The following is a 15732-nucleotide window of genomic DNA, read 5'->3' as shown; positions in this document are numbered from 1 at the left end:
GAATATTGTATAAGCTTGGAAGAGAATTAGCATAGACGGGCTCAGTTTGACTTTATGCATTAGAAAATGGATTTGGTTCCCACGGGGCTAGCATTTTATGAAAATACAGGGGCCAAATGATTTGTTACCGAACCTGGCAATATATTTACTTATTTATATATTAAAACCCATATCCGACATGGAAATCTCATCTGCATTGAGTCTGCTGGGTGAATAATCAAAATCAACATGAAGCAAACACTCAGAATACATCCACCGCAGGACAGGGGGTGGGTTTTATTGATTGGGTTTTACCTTTTCAGAAGAAAGCTCCAGAAGCTTCGTACAAGAAACCTCCCATAACAGTGACTTCCAGGCTGCTCCCACCAGCCAGGCTGTGAGAGTGACCTGGGGGTGTCTGGGCTAAAGTGTGGGGTGGGGGGAAACAACAGCTTTTTGGAAGTTCCCCCAAGGGACTGCAAATCCCAAAGAGGCAACACGGAGTCCACAGGGAACATCCAGGAACCAAGAGGTCTCATAAGATATACAACAACAAGGGGCGATTCCTGTCCAAGCATAGAATTTATCACTGCTCCCCATCCCATCGGAAGGAGAGCTAACATCAGGGGATTCCACCTAAGGCAGGATCACGCAGACCGGGAGCTGCCCACACAACAGACAATTGTTTCTAAGCAGCCACCACACAGGAGATGACTCTTTCTCAAGATAGTGCTGCACCCAGAAGAAATTTAATATATAGGTGGGTACGGTACAGCCCACTGGCTGCGCATGGGTTATGAATAGAGGCATTCAAGTAAACCCAAATAAAGGCCAATAACTCAACTTACATTTTACACTGAGTTTTTGAATGCTGTAGGGGCCAACACAGGACTAAAACAACAAGAGATTTGACTCTCTTGCTGCTTTCCACCACTCAGGAACTTAAAGCAGTCAGGGAAGACAAGCTCTTCTGTTGTTTCAGCTCCCGGCCTTACAAAAACCAGTAGAAACCCCCCCGCCACATGCGTGCTGCACTCGCAACCCAGGGCACCACCAGGAGGGTAACCTGGGCACCGAAGAGGCTGCGCGCTCTCGCTGGTGCTGAGGTGCAGCTCCGAAGGGGGCTTGGGAGATGTGTCTGGTGGAAGGTAGGTCAGATTACATGGGTCCGGTTTTTCACTCGGGTGGAATAACCACCAGCTGAGCCCACGACATGCAGCTCTGTTTGCAGGAAGCTTTTGCTACAGCCTGTGCGGCAGCCTGCTGCGAAAGCCTGACTGCAAACCCCGAAGTCGGCAGGAAGGGTCTGAGCTGCTGCCTGTGCAGGGGCCAGCAGCAACCTGGAGCTCCTGGGAGCAGCAGGAGGGTTCACCTCCAGCCCGCCCATCACCTCCCAGTGCCCTGACACCCTCCCCGCAGCACCCTGCTCCACCCCAGACTGCAGTGGGGAACCAGCCCAGCCCAGCCTTACAAAGCCTGTGTGGCACCAGGGGAGAAGGGAGGTGGGATGGTGATGCCTCCCGCGCAGGGTGCAAATCAGCCTGCCTCCACATTTCGACAGGACTTTGTGGGATTGTAGTTCACGCTTGTGGAGGGAGAGGTTGCCACTTTACAGGAAAATCACGATAGATAAGCAGAGGGTTCACTCTCAAACATGCCCAAATCCCAGGGTCAGCATCCCTGAGAGAGCTGCTGAAATGTTGGGGTAACATGGGAGCTTCCCAGCCAGAGGAAGGGGTCAGGGCGCAGGGGAGCGGCACATGTTTACACTGCAGGTCAGTACACAATGAGGAGAGACATTTAAGGACCCAGTGGCTGGAGTTAGAGGGAAAGCTGTTGTCCCTGTTTCCCTGGCGACAGCATGCCCAGCCAGACACCTTATTTACAGAAAGTCCCAGTGAAACTGGCAGCAGTCCTGCAGCACTCGGCCGAAACAGGCACTGGAGAGGTCTGTGAGCGGGCCGGGGAAAAGACAGATTAATTTGGAAAGCTCTTGCCTCGTGGGAAGGTAATTAAGCAGCAAAGTGATGGCTATTTAAAGCAGGCAAATGGTTGTCCTTGGTTTAAGGTCAGGGAACAACAGCTGAGTGACAGCACCTGAGCTCACCCCAAAAGGGGTGTTTGGAGAGGACCCCAAGGAGGAATTATTTCTCCTGCCACTCTCCCCAGGTCCCTTTGGCAACACTCCTTCTCCCCTGCAGATTGCATTAACCCTCTGCCAGCCTGTGCCCACCTCACTGATGCCGCATGGAGATGGGTGAGACACAGGCACGTTGCAGCAAGACCCTTTAACCACAGGGAGAAACTCCACCTACGTCCAGAAGACCTCCTGGGGAGCTTAGTCACCTTGCACGTCCCTGTGCTGCAGTTTATCCCCTGCAGGAACAAGGTGCCCATCCCCAGGAGGGCTGCTGTGAGCTTTTATCGTCTTCATGACTCTTTGAAGCCACCCCGACAGACAGAGTCTCTCCCCTGCCCCTCTGAGCAGCCAGGGCTGCTGGAATTCTGGCACTGGCACGTACAGTAAAAGCAAAGCCATGGTTTACATCAAACATGCACTCTTCTCTAATTCATGTCACTAACATAAACCAGATGCCATCTTCCTCAGGCTCCGCAGAGAACGATGGCCTGCCTTTGCGTTACATAAAACAGCAAGAAAATGAAATTTAAACCTTCAAGAAAAAGCAAAATAAATAAATCAGTAATTAGGCAAAAAAATTCCAAGCCAAAAACAGCTTCCAAGTTTCCAGGAAGAATTAGGTTGTTTATGGAAGTCCTGTTTCAACTAACAGCCTGCCTGGCAGGTGGTAGGAATGTGAGTTTGCGGAGAGCAGAAACATGAAGCGGCTCTGCCTGGGGCACTGTGCTGTGCTTTGCTGTTTTCTTGTTTTAGTTAAACAAGAGGAGACATTACAAATATTCAACAAAAGGAGCAGAAAGGAGAGCTGTGCCTCAGCGCAGCCTTTCTTACCTTGTATGCCGTAGAGTCGATTCAGGCGCGACCGTCTGGCCTCGTCGGCGTATGGCACAGCTACCCAGGGCATCTCACTGAAATACTGCTTGAAGGAGTCCTCTGACCTGCGTAAGGGGAACAGGGCATGGGATCCAGAGTACAGCCCCTCCGCCTGCCAGCCTCCTTCCTCTTCTCATTAAAAACCCGGCCTGCAAAGCCCTTTATCTCTTCTGCCAAAGCCCACCAGTAAGGGCTGCTGGGAGACGCAACCCGGGGAGAGCCAGACTGAATTTAAAGCCCCCAGTTCCTCAAGAAAGGGTTCACGGTGCATTTTTTCCCCATTAAAATATTTCAAACTCTCCAGGGCATCTGAACGTCAACCCATGGTGACAGCAGCATCTTGAGCACCCTCCAGACCTGAGACCCACGAGCCACAAAGCGGAACAGAGCTGCTCCATGGACAGAGCCCACTCTCAGCCCACTGCTGTCCTTGCCAACCCCCAACCTGCTCTACCCCAAATCAGATTTCCTCCTCAAATCAAACCAGCAACGCTCCCAGCTCCCAGCTTGGGGGGGGCAGCCAGCTCTGCCTGCACAGGGTGTTTGTTAGCGCTTCCTTACCTGTCTGCACTAACAAAGAGTATCTCAAACTTCTGGCCTGCCTCCTTGATTTTTCGGTAGGACTCCACCAGGACCCTCGTGAGGCTTCGGCACGGCGGGCACTGCAAGACACAACACGTGCATAGGGGCACCATCTCCTCCACGGGAGGCCCACACGCGGCAGGTCTGGATGATCGAGCGACTGTGAAAGGACAGGTGTGGCCTCATCTTTGCTGGAGTGCCAGGCAGCAGCCCTGAACATGGCCAGGGCTTATGGCCCATAAGTTGCCAACAAAACTTCTTTAGTTTTTAAAATCTGACCACTCTTCCTCTTCTGAAGGGCCTGCTGAGGATGACAGGCCACTGCAACGCTGCAGCTTCTTCCACAACGACTGGAGCATCTTAACTGCTTCAACACCAGCTGGCCCGAGGTCTTTACTCTCCCACAGAGCTCCAGAGCAAAACTCCTGGGGGGATGCCCAGAGCACCTACCCCAGCTCACTCCAATTGCTCTACAAAGCACCTACTACTCACCCAGTGTGCGGAGAAATAGACCCCAACGTGTGAGCCCTCCAGGGCGCTGCTGTCTAGCGTCTGGCCGTTGTTCCTTAGCAGAGGCCCTGCAACAACTTCACTGAAGGGTTTTGGCCCCCAGGGGAACTCCAGACCTGGAGGAGTCGGGACGGGGATGGAAAGAAGACACAAAACAGCAAGATGTACATGCAGCATTTACAGTTTCAAAAGGTTCCACAAAAAAATAATAACCCGCCTTCTGCAAAGATATGGGGGAAGCTCAGCTCTGCAGTGGAGCCAGGGCCACCCCTTTTTCCCAGGTAGGCTGCACCCTCACACGAGTCCCAGCACCTTCGGCTTGACAAAGCCTGCTCTCGTTTGTGCCTGATGAGGCACCTTTTCCTTATCAACAGTGTTTGTTTTAACAACAGAGGGCAAAGTGGTACGTGCCCAGGAATGCAGCAAACTATTTGCTTTACACTGATACTAACCATATATTTTTTAATATGTAAGTACACTTATTTATTTATAAAACCTTTGCATATACATGTAAAAGATGGGGTTTTTATATATATATACACATTAAAAAAACTATATATAAACTAAACTTACACTAACCCTCTGCACCCCAAAGCAAGCATGTGTGTGTACACACAAACACATGCTCTGAATCATCCGCTGCCAGCTCCCACAGCAATCGCTCTGGGTATTCAGCCAGTGAGGAGGAAACATCACAGATGGCTCAGGCCACAACGTGTCTCTGCTGCACAGTTTCTGCCACCTGAATTAAAGACTCAGTCGCTGTGCTCAGTATCTACTGCATAAAGAAATGATGCGTCGGTAATACGTGTGCATGGACAGGCTGTAGCAGTGGAACGATGGGTCTGCAGAGTCTATGAGTAAGGGCACACATTTTGCTCATTTTGGTTTTTGCAAATTGGAAGAGGATGGATTTAACATCAACCCTCAGCACAGTAAACCTCAGAAACAGAGAATGGTAGCATTTTTCTGTTGCATCTGTAAATAGCAGGGAATTTATTACCCTAACAGCGTGTGATAAAGTCAGTGATAAAGTCCCACTCAATATTTTGGAAGGATTCTGCTCCAAGGTATGGACAGTCTGGGCCCTCAGTCTGTCTCTCCATGTGCCTCCAGCAGGGAAAAATCCAAACTTAATGTTTCAGTTAGCCTAGCTTTTTCCTCATTAGCACTTCAGACAAAATTCCTAGAGGGGAAATCTTTGTTCTTTTCAACAAGCAAAACCAAAACACAAGATCTGGCAGGAACGATGCAGAAAATTTTATGCTGAAAATAATACAGTGCCTTGACTAGTTAAGTATGACAATAGTTGTTTGTTTCCTTCTTCCCCCCGCTCCCCTCCCCGCCAAGGCAATTCAGAATGAGCTGAAATGAGAAGGCAGTTGCGTGCCCACGTTCCTGTGGCTCACAGGACTCCAGGTCTTACCTTCTGGGTCATCTCTGATTACCAGGAGGCCGTTCCTGCAAACCACCTTCCCGCTGGAGGCATCGATAAATATCAGGGAAGGAATGTTGGAGACTCTGTACTTGTTCCACAGCTTCAGCTGTAAAAGAGATCAGGAGCAGAGAGCAGAAAGGTAAACTTGGCAACGTAAAGAGGAAGATGTTGGAGCGTTAGCATCTTTCAGATCAGAAGTCGGAGCTAAGCAAAGAAACAGAGCTGGTGCTTCGGCAACATGTGTGAAGGCACGCGAGGGCATCTCTCCAGAGCTGCTGGGCCAGCCCGGACCTCCAACACCCGCAGAGACCCTGCGCCCTCCACACTGTCCCCTCAGTGCCACAGGCGAGAACATCGTTTGTCTCACATCTGCTGTGGGCTTGCCTGTGAGCGCAGGTAAAGCTTCTCCTCCTGCTGCATTCGCCTCTTTGCAAGTAAAATGGCGATAAGTATTTACCATACTTTGAGGTCTTAATTTACAAGGCATGGTAAGCACAAATAATTTTAATGCCACTGCTCTGAAGCAATTTGTAACGCTTCCCTGGCTGCTTCCTCCCCTCCCATTTCAGTGTTCATTAAACAAACCAGCAACCCCTGCCAAGACACAGCCACGCTGAAAACAAGGTCAACGCACAGAAACACAATTCTTCTGTCACGGGGGCTTCCCGCGTTTGTACCCAGGAGCTGATGAACAGGTTTGACACCACCCTGCACTGCCAGCCTCGCAGCAGTCCCCCCAGCCAGGGGCAGAAGCCACGCAGGCCGCGATGGCCGCGGTTTGGGTGTCCTGGTCAAGACGTTGCTGTCTGCTGGTCGTGATGTTTTGCAATGAGCTCGGCTCCGCACCATGCCGGTGACTGAGTGCTCTGGGTGTCACACGGTCCTGGGTTGACATTTCTCAGAGTATGCTTCTGGCACAGGATAATTTGGAGCTTATCCCACGTACAGAAGCTCGCTGGGATGGGGAGGACGGAGATAGTGACAGCTGCTGGCACAGCCCAGCCTGCTGGTGTGGGCTGGCTACGGCTGGAGGAGCGGGTCCCCCCAGCAATCACCACATTTACTTACATTTCTCTGAGCATTTCAACCTAAACAGCCCAGCAGTGAATTATCAAACTCTTAAACAAAAGCCAAACCATAGCAGAGAGCCAGAGGGGAAGGAAATGAATCACCACGTTCCCCTAAGCTCGGCTCTGTAAAGCCCCTCAGGCTCCGGGTGTTTACAGCTCGCTTGGGTTTGGAGAATAAAACCCAGAAACAGGAGAAGGGCAGGAGGGGACCCAGAATCCCACCCAGTCCCAGCAAGGGTTCAAGCACAAGAGCCAGAGAAACCCTCACACAACGTGCTGCTGCTTCCATCAAGCATCTCACACAGAAAGTGGACCCAAGTTTTTTCCCAGACAATGAAGCCACGGCTCTGCAGATCACCATCCCTGATTTCCGAATAGAGGCAATCCCACTTCCCGAGATGGGAATGATCTGGGGAAGCAGGCAAACGAGGGCAGGAAGGGGATGCAATGTGCAGGCAGAGCAAACCATGTCCCTTGGCTTGCTCATCAGAGATCTAGCTGACAGGAAAGTCACATCCACATTCAGGTTTTAATGGTACTGTATTAAATACTTCTTTCAACACCTTTTCACAAAAGGTACACCTGAATGATTGACATGAGCCAGCCTGCTTCCAATGGGGTGTTAGCAAAACCCTCTTGGGTCTGATGGAAAGCGTTAATACTGATCTAAGAAGACTATTAACCTCCATCTACTAGAACCCAGAGAAAGGCAATGCTTTGTGTCCTGCCCACCAGCTTTCACTTTCCAATAGACGTATTTCTTGGGACAAACAGACTCATTCGTAAGGCCAATTCACAAACCACAGAAGGTAAAATCCACTTCTGTGAAGTTTAAAGGGTGGGGAAAAGCTCTTTATAAGGATCACAAGCATTTAAGAGGGTGTTGCAAACAATGAGGAAATTACAACTAGCAATTGGATCGTTCTCTTTAAATAGCTGCTTACATTACACTTCATTTTGCCAAGCCCTTTGCATAAGGGCAGCACTCCCCTTGGGGCACTACGGCGGGTCGTGGCAGTTTTGCTTGGCTGGGAAAGCAGCAGGGTCTGCACTTCAGAGCCAAGAGGCTGCATCGACTCCTTGTGCTCACAGGACAGGGCTGGGACACCCCAGATAAGAGGATAAGACCGAACCCAACCCAATCCGCTCTTGCTGGAAGCACTGGCTGGCTGGCTCCAGGCAGGCTACGGGGTCCAGCAGACCTGGCAGCTCTTGCTAACAACTGGCCCTGGGTCTTCTCAGGATGTGTTATGCCATCAGGCCCCACGGGGTCCCAACTGCAGAGACCAGACTTGGCTGCCCAGACATCTGTGGTACGGAAAATCTGCAAGCCAGATACTCTGTCCCCATCACATGGAGGATTTTTGCTTCTAACTCATCACTGAGGGTCCACAGAATGCCTCAAGCAAGCTTGAAGCTAGGTCTGTGTCAAAAGGGTCAAGAAAGCATCAAAAAAGGTCAGCGTGACATCTGCTGCTGCTGGGAGCAGTTTGGTTTGACGATTCTCCCGTTCACTGGGAAAGCTGATGGGGAATGAGAAACGCATACGCTGCAGGACAAGCACCAGCATCCACCACCGTTCCCACCGCCCTGGCCCTCTCCAGCCAGACTCGGCTTTCCAAAGCCTATCAGGAACTTCTGAAGGAAGCCTGATGGCTCCTTATACTCCAGGTCTGACCTGAAAGAGCAGAACCTCGATAGGAAATGGGCTGGTTCATTTTAGCTGGGCTTTTTGGGTAAGATAGCTCACTGTGGGATTCCCACACCACACCATGATGTTGCAGCTGAACTGCAGCTTCCAAAGACACCCAACCTCCACCTAAAGCCTCTGAACACCAGGATGACTTCACCTGTCTTGTGGCAAACTATCGCACCGGTTACTTTTTCTCAGGGTAAAATACCAAGGGTTTGCACACATGCAGGTTCTGGAAAGGAGACCAGCTCCTCCTCGGTCCTGCCCGGTGTACACCCCCTGGTTGTGGTCCACGCAGGAAGGGGAGGCCGGGAGAAAAAAGGCGACAAGTACCTGCACAACCACGCACCTCGCAAGGGATCCTGTGTCAGGCTGGGCGTGGGATGCGGAAAGCGAATTACAACTTGCTCTGAAACCGCAGGACGATGGGATGATAGCTCCGGCAGCAGGGCAGAGTGCTGCCTCAGCAACTTTTAAAAGCTGTTTTTCCTGCCGTGAAGAGGATGACATAGAAATAACATACTCCACTCTCTGAGGATTTGATCAACCATTTAAAGAGGGGATCTCTGCTCCGCTTCCCAACAGCTGTTGCAAATCTGTGGGATCAAGCCAAAGCTAACACAGATGTGGAAATAATCTACGGACTATTCAGCCTGAAAGCAGCTGATCCTCTCGGAGCACCCTTCGCTCCTGGTTCAGGCTGCACGCCTGCTAAACTCAACACTCACCCCAGGATGCCCGCTGGAGAAGGAGCAAGGGAATATACCCCCTCGCAAGATGCTGTATAGGCTGATCAGCTTTACAAAAACCTCTCTGGCTCCTGTGCCAGTGGTTAACTGCAGCAGTTCAGTGGAAAAACCAGAGTCACCGAATTCCTCCAGTAACCTTATCCCTACACAAAGCACCACCACGCCGTTCTGGAGGACCTGGAAACCACAGCCCTGGGCTCCCTCTGCGACTCCATCCACCACGGGCCACGAGAGGCTTTAAAACGATCACTTACGATTTGAGGTTTGAGGCGATCCCTAGATGTCAGGCCAGGCAGCAGCACTCAGCATCGGTCACAAAGCTGCTCTCTGCACTGGCGGCTGGCTCAGTTACTTCCCCCACCCTGCTGACTGGGAAATGCCCGTCCGAGAGAAGTTTGCAGCCAGCCACAGTCATTCTTCCAGATCAAGGTGTCAGACAATAGGTCTCCCCAGCAGCCCACAGCTGTTTCTGCACAGGGCTGGCACCCAGCCGGGGCAGATGAAATCCCCTCCTGCTCTGTGCGTACTGTGGGGAAGGGATCCCCCACTTCCAGCAGCTGCCAGGCGCTATTTTTGGTTGTGCTGATTGATTTACCAGCCCTGGTTGCCTTCACTTACTAACATAAATCCTGAGCTGCAGTGGTTAACGCTGGCGAAGATAAAGCACAACTGCTCGCAGTGAAAGGAGCCCTGGCTGGTGGGAAAGCGGCCCTCCCGCCCTCGCTGGGGGCTGCATTTCTCCACTGTTGTGTGAACCTGGACCGTAAAAGCTCTCACGCCTCCATCTTCCATAGGATATGGAGCTGCCAGGAGACACGGAGGTTTTGGAGCCACCTGCCCATGCCAGTGGCAGGGCAGACACTGCCTCTGCTCACCTTGCAACCCACATGTCTGCCCTGACCAGAGACAGTCAGAGCGAGCTGGTTTAAAAACTCAAAAGCAGATCCCTCCACAATAATGAACATGTTCCCAACATGGACGGCTGCTGCCTTCTGCTAAACAAAATGCAAAGCCACTTCTAAAAATTCACCCTTGGAGGCAACACCCTCAGGGTCTGGGCAATTCCTCCCGTGAGACGTTGGAAAGACCCTCCTTTTCCAACCGCCCCATGAGTGCCCACACAAGAGCACAGCAGGGTTTCCAGTACAGATACCAGCTCGGCTCTTGCCGGTCTCTTGTTCCAGAGCCACAGGCTGAAACACACAGTCTGAGGAGCTCAGGAGTAGTGCTCAGGTGGAAAATCACCCTTGGTCCAGGGCTGCAGGGACCAGCAGGGCCCATTTCCCAGCTCTACCTCCCGCTGTGCCACACAGACCAGCTCCGGGCTGGCCAGCCAGCTCCCCTGCCATGGTCTGGCTCTGTGCAGGACCTCTCTGTCCCCACTCTCAATGTTAAATTGCAGCTTTTACATCATGCCTCAAAGGGTTTACAAGCACCAGGGGCCACCCAGGCTCTGCAGGCAGCAGGAATGGGGTTGCAGAACAACAGACTGCTCCCTCAGCCTGTCGATTTAAATCCAGTTCATGCCTGTCCCTGCGGTTCAAGCTCAGCTGGGGTGAAGGCTCCTCTTCCAGCCTTCCCTCGCTGCTCCTGTCCCTCCGTGTTTAAGGAACCCTTGTAGCAGAAGGGGGACGCGGTGCGGGAATGACACGCAGTCAAATAGCAGGGGGAGGTGTCGAGGGCAGATGGTGCACGCCAAGGTCTGACCTTGTGACACAGAGGAGACCGAGCGAGGCTTGGGGTAAATCAATGTGTATTGTGCTGCTGTTCCTCTCTGAAAGCAAATCAAAATCTAATTACAAAATACAATGGTGAGAGAGATGTCTGTGCCGAGAACATTAATGAGCTGAGGAGGGAGGATTTGGAATTGCAGTGAACAAGATGGATGTGAACAGCTGAGACCAACAGTGCTGGGCACCGGGGCTACTGGTGCACAGGGACTGGTGGGCAGCCGGGCTGCCACGTTATCATTCCCCTCCATCCCCACGCTGTCTATGATGGGAGAAAGCCCAGTTAAAACCAACCTTAGGACCAGTTTCCCCCAGCACTCAGCCCGGCAGTGCCTGCTGTGGATGCTCCCCCTGCCAGTCATGTTCCAACAATATGACATGGTGTGAGCAAAAAATAAAAAAATCAACCTGAAAGTCCTGCTTGTCCCTTCCATCCTGTCCTTGCTGCAGCTCCGGGGTGGGAGAGCGGCCTGGCCTGGTCCAGCTTGCGGCTGCCCGCGTCGCTCCGCAGCCGGCGGGGGGGCAGGGGAGACCCTGGCAGGAGCCAGCTTGCAACCCCAGGCTTTTGTTCTTCCCGATCGTGAAACACAACGGCAAAAGCTTTGGAGCCAAAGCAGGAGGAAATCCTCTCCGTGGGGTTTTCTGGCAAGGCGGCCGCCAGCAAAGGGCTACTCTTTGTTCCCCTGAGGAGCTCCAGAGCCAAAGCCCTGGGGTGAGGGACCTGGGCCAGCCCAAGCTTGTGTCCCGGGCCCCTCACTTCCTCCTGTTTTCATCCTCTCACCCCCTGGCTCACCCAGTGCTGGCAGCACTACTCTTTGCAGTCTCCTGGGCTCAGCCGTCCAACCGACTGTGAGCTGAGCATTTAATTTGAGGGCAAAGCAGCATATGGCTGGCGCGCGCCCGGCTCGGAGCACAAACTGCATCCTTCTCCTCCTGACGCACATGCAGGCTGACAGCCTGGATCCTCCGCAGCCCACATCTGATAGGAAAACATTTAATTTGAGCAGCACTGAAGAGTGGTTAACATGATCTATGGAGAGCAAAGCCCCAGGGCCTGGAGCAGACACAGAGGTGGCCTGGTTGTTTTACATGTGCAAGTTTCAAAGAAGCGCTGGGCTGGCAGCTTGGTTTGATCCTGGGATCAGGACAAAGTATCATTTGTCTAAGCATACAGATAACAACGTAGACAGCAAATCATGCAGGGAGGATGCTACGAGACAGTCTGGTCTATCAACACCACAAGGATGTCTTTTATAAACCTCTTTTTTTCCAGACATTCCTCAAATTGTACTCAACAGCCTGAATACGATGCAGAATTTAAGGATGCAGCATCCTACCCAGGACTAGGCAATACACCTCTGTGCATTTCCAAGAAATGTTTTTTCCTCCATGTGCATGCCTTGCTTCACCCCTTAAAAGGAGGCTTGCACGCAAGCACCTCAAGATATTTCATAAACAATTTTCTCCCTGCAGTTCTGCTTTGAGCCAAGCAGTCTCCCTTCACCTCCAGCAGATTGGGGGTACAGAGCTTGTACACAAATGGGTGCAGAACCCAGGGGGTCTGACAGCACCTTGAACCCACCTTCTGTTACCTGTTTTCACCGGCATTTTTTCACGCTTTCCTGGTAGGTAGGTAAGACAGCAAGACAAACACATAAAAAGCACTGAGGACAGAGAGAGTTAAAGTGTTTGTGGGAAAAATTTAAGACACATGTAGAAGTGTATCATACATGGCCCCTATAAATTACGCCCCCAAATGACTAGCACTGAGTAAGAAACAGCTATGTAAACACAAAGGTAATAAGAAAAAATAATAATTTCTCTCTCTCTATGGGGAAGGGATATTTTTCCATCTGTTTATAGGAAAGGCGAGGGGTGGGGTGGCAGTCTGGGATGTTGAATTGAAGTTCAGGGTCTCTCTTAGTCCCAAGTCTCATCCGTCATTGGAAGCGGGACGGCTGCCAGCACCGCCGCACGTTACAGCCTGGGTTTCCTACCCACTACCTTTGCTTTTGCTGCTACCGTTTGCTCAAAGGCAGCCGGCATGGAGCACTGGTGGTAATCTCCAGGTCAAACGCCTTGCAATCCCGGATCATTAAGAAACAAACACTTCTGAAAAGCCCTGAGTTTAGAGTGAGTTCCCACCAAGCACAAAAGCCTTTTAAATCTGCAGGGAAATCGGGGTGGGTTTTTTTTGTTTAATGCATACAATGAGGTATTAGTGTGGTTTCTGTTTTGTTTTCAGCAGTTAATCCGAAAGGGAACTGTACACAATCAGACCAACAAAGTGCTGGAAAACAATAGAGTGTTTGTTAGCACTGTAATGCACCCAGGGGAGGGAGAGCTGCAGGATGCTGCAGTGCCGGGAGCCCAGCGAGCCGTGACCTCCCCGGGACACACCAACACCGGGACATCCCCCTGACCAGCAATGTGGGAGACCCTCGTAAAACTACCAAGACATCTGCAAACACCCTCTTGTGCCCACTGCTGCCGAGGCACCCACTGGATTGGCACACAGTGTCTTTTGAAATGAAATAGCTCATCCATAGCATCACTGCTGATGCTTCACCACAAAAACCTCCAGTCAACACAGCACTTGCATCGCTGCAAACGCTCAGACTGTTTCAAAGCAACCACTTTCCTCCAGTTGCTCCAGCTGATTTCAGGAGAGGGTGCACTGGTCGGCCTGGCCCTCTCTACAGCCGCATCCACCTCGGTGTCTCAGAGCCGACGGCGCTGAATCGCCGTCTGGCAGCGCTTCTGATCTGCAACCCAAGGAGGATTTTCATACAACGGTTACAGAGCTGCAGTGCTGGAAAGGCCATAACCACAGCCCCAGCTCGCAGCTCATGCTACTGCAGCAGCTCCGGGCTTCGTATGCAAGACAGGTGATGGGCTCTGCTTGCAGCTTGGGAGGGCGGCACAGCTTGAGGGATTCACTCCATAAACGCACGCAGGTCAAAATACAGTGGAGCTGACCAGACACAGGCGCTCTCAAGCTCCAGCTGGAATGAGCCACCCCCACCAGCAACAGCTGAGAGTTATCCTGCTCCTCCTCGGCTCTTGGGGTCACAGGGGGTCCCACAGCCTGTGCCGACCCAGCAGAGCCACGGCGCTTGCAGGAGATTTCTCCTCTGGAGCCATTAAAGTCCATCCTGTGCAAACATCCCACTGTCGAAACTGCTCTGGGCTAAACCACTGATGATGACACGTCTCAGGGCCTCCGTGTCTTCCTAACACACTTCACACGGCTGGCTGAGCCCCAGAGCCGTGGTGGCCTGAGCCAGCGCTGGGTGCCCTGCGGGGAAGACCATCAGACGAACTCGTGACACAGGCAGGACGGATGGAACGGGTCAGGCTGCCTGGAAAACACTCTCCTGTCAAGCACTTCTCCTCTTCCTCCCGCTCCCCAAATCGAAACTCAGTCCCTCCGCAGAGAGGCTGCACAGGCTGGAAACATAAACCCGCCCGATGCCGAGCCACTGACCTCTGAGCGGGAAAACCCCACTGTGAGTCCCACGTTTGCAATTAATCACCTGCACACACTAAAAAACAGAGCAGAACCAAGCTAAGCACAGCTCAGATGCACCCACATCTCAACCCAGCGGGCGGGAAGTTGAGGAGCCATTTCCACACCCAGCTGCTCTTTGCAGAGGGGTTTTCCATTGAGCTGTGCTCCAGCACGGCTGGAGGCATCACTGGCGAGGAGAAGGCGGAGGGCAGGAAAATTGGGAGGGGAAGGAGCAGAGATGGGGTACAGGCTGGGCACAGAGGCAGAGGAGGGACAGCCAGGGCCTGGTGAGCACGGAGGGGGCCAGGCAGACAGGGCTGAGGGGACACGGGGTTTACGACATACACACAGTAGGCTGGGTGCAGGGCAGGCAAGGGAACCTGATCCATCCCCCGAGATGCAGCACGGAGACACAAGAGGCCCCAGCTCCAGAGCCACCAACCAGCGAGGAACAAGACAGCAGGCTGGGGCTCCCTCCTCTTTATTTTAAGGCTTGAGCAGCGTGTCTTGCAACTGCCAAGCCAATTAAAAAGACGAACGGGGATGGTGATAAATCAGCAGCAAGGTCAAAAAGCTCCAACTACACCCTGACTTGACTGATGGAAGTCACAACATATACAGTTTCTCAAAAGGGCGAGAGCCCGTGAGTCAGCACACGGATGAAATACGGCACCGGGAAGGCAGGACCGACCGCTGGTGCGCGCAAGCCTCGGGCACGGCCTCCCTCCTGCCGCCTGAGCACGGCACGAAGGCAGCCACGGCGAAACAAGAGGCTGCTGCCAGGGGCCAATGACAAAGCGAATCCCACGGGGGCGTTCAAAATGTCAGATAAGATGCAGCGTATTAATTCCCTCCACTGACAGCCAGCCCCAGCTGGAGGGGGAGGCTCGGCAATCACAGGCTTCAGCAAGGAGAGGATGCTCAGCACCTTGCTCTGCCACAGGGGCTTCGAGCCGACGGCAAACCAGGAGGTGACACAGCGGGCTGGATGGCAGGAGTGCTGCCTCAATCTTTTGGGTGGGAATAAGGGAGATTCTATGCAAAAGGAAGAGCCGATCGTGTGTTCTTTTATAAAACACTGAAGACTGCTGTGCGCTGGCAAGCGACCTTCCTCAGATGTGGCTGTATTTCAGCTGTTACTATATTCAGAGTTTGTAAAATGCTCTGGGATGATAAAAGTTACTCCAGAAACAGTTATTAAAACTGTTTCCAGGCAATCGATCCATGGAGACAGAGAAAGTCTAGTGTTTTTACAAGAACTTAACTGACCAAAGGTAAGGAGGAAGTTTTGCTTCCTTGGCTTTTCAGCAATAAAAAGAAGCTGCATCGGGGGTTTATTCAATTGTGCAACACATGAAACAGACATCAGTCGTTTCCTCAGAGGCGAGCCAGACCTGAGACAGGCAGAAAATACCCCTCGAGTCATCCGGAGTTGAAGGCTTTTCTGCTTTAGTCAA

General features: G+C 52.2%; 1 protein-coding gene across 1 annotated transcript in view; it reads right to left on the bottom strand.

Moving 5' to 3' along the window:
- NXN (nucleoredoxin) overlaps nt 1–15732 on the bottom strand; it is a 52534-nt gene that overhangs the window by 9964 nt on the left and 26838 nt on the right. The window contains exons 2-5 of the mRNA XM_074845304.1: nt 5511–5628; nt 4067–4200; nt 3554–3654; nt 2951–3057 (exon numbers count right to left, since the gene is read on the bottom strand). Coding sequence (XP_074701405.1) covers nt 2951–3057; nt 3554–3654; nt 4067–4200; nt 5511–5628 — 460 coding nt within the window. The remainder of the gene's footprint in view (nt 1–2950; nt 3058–3553; nt 3655–4066; nt 4201–5510; nt 5629–15732) is intronic.

This window comes from Strix aluco, chromosome 19 (genome assembly GCF_031877795.1).
Source record: "Strix aluco isolate bStrAlu1 chromosome 19, bStrAlu1.hap1, whole genome shotgun sequence".
Taxonomy (NCBI): Eukaryota; Metazoa; Chordata; class Aves; order Strigiformes; family Strigidae; genus Strix; species Strix aluco.
The sequence above is the reverse complement of the archived record's forward strand: the minus strand, read 5'-3'. Positions and strand labels throughout refer to the sequence as shown.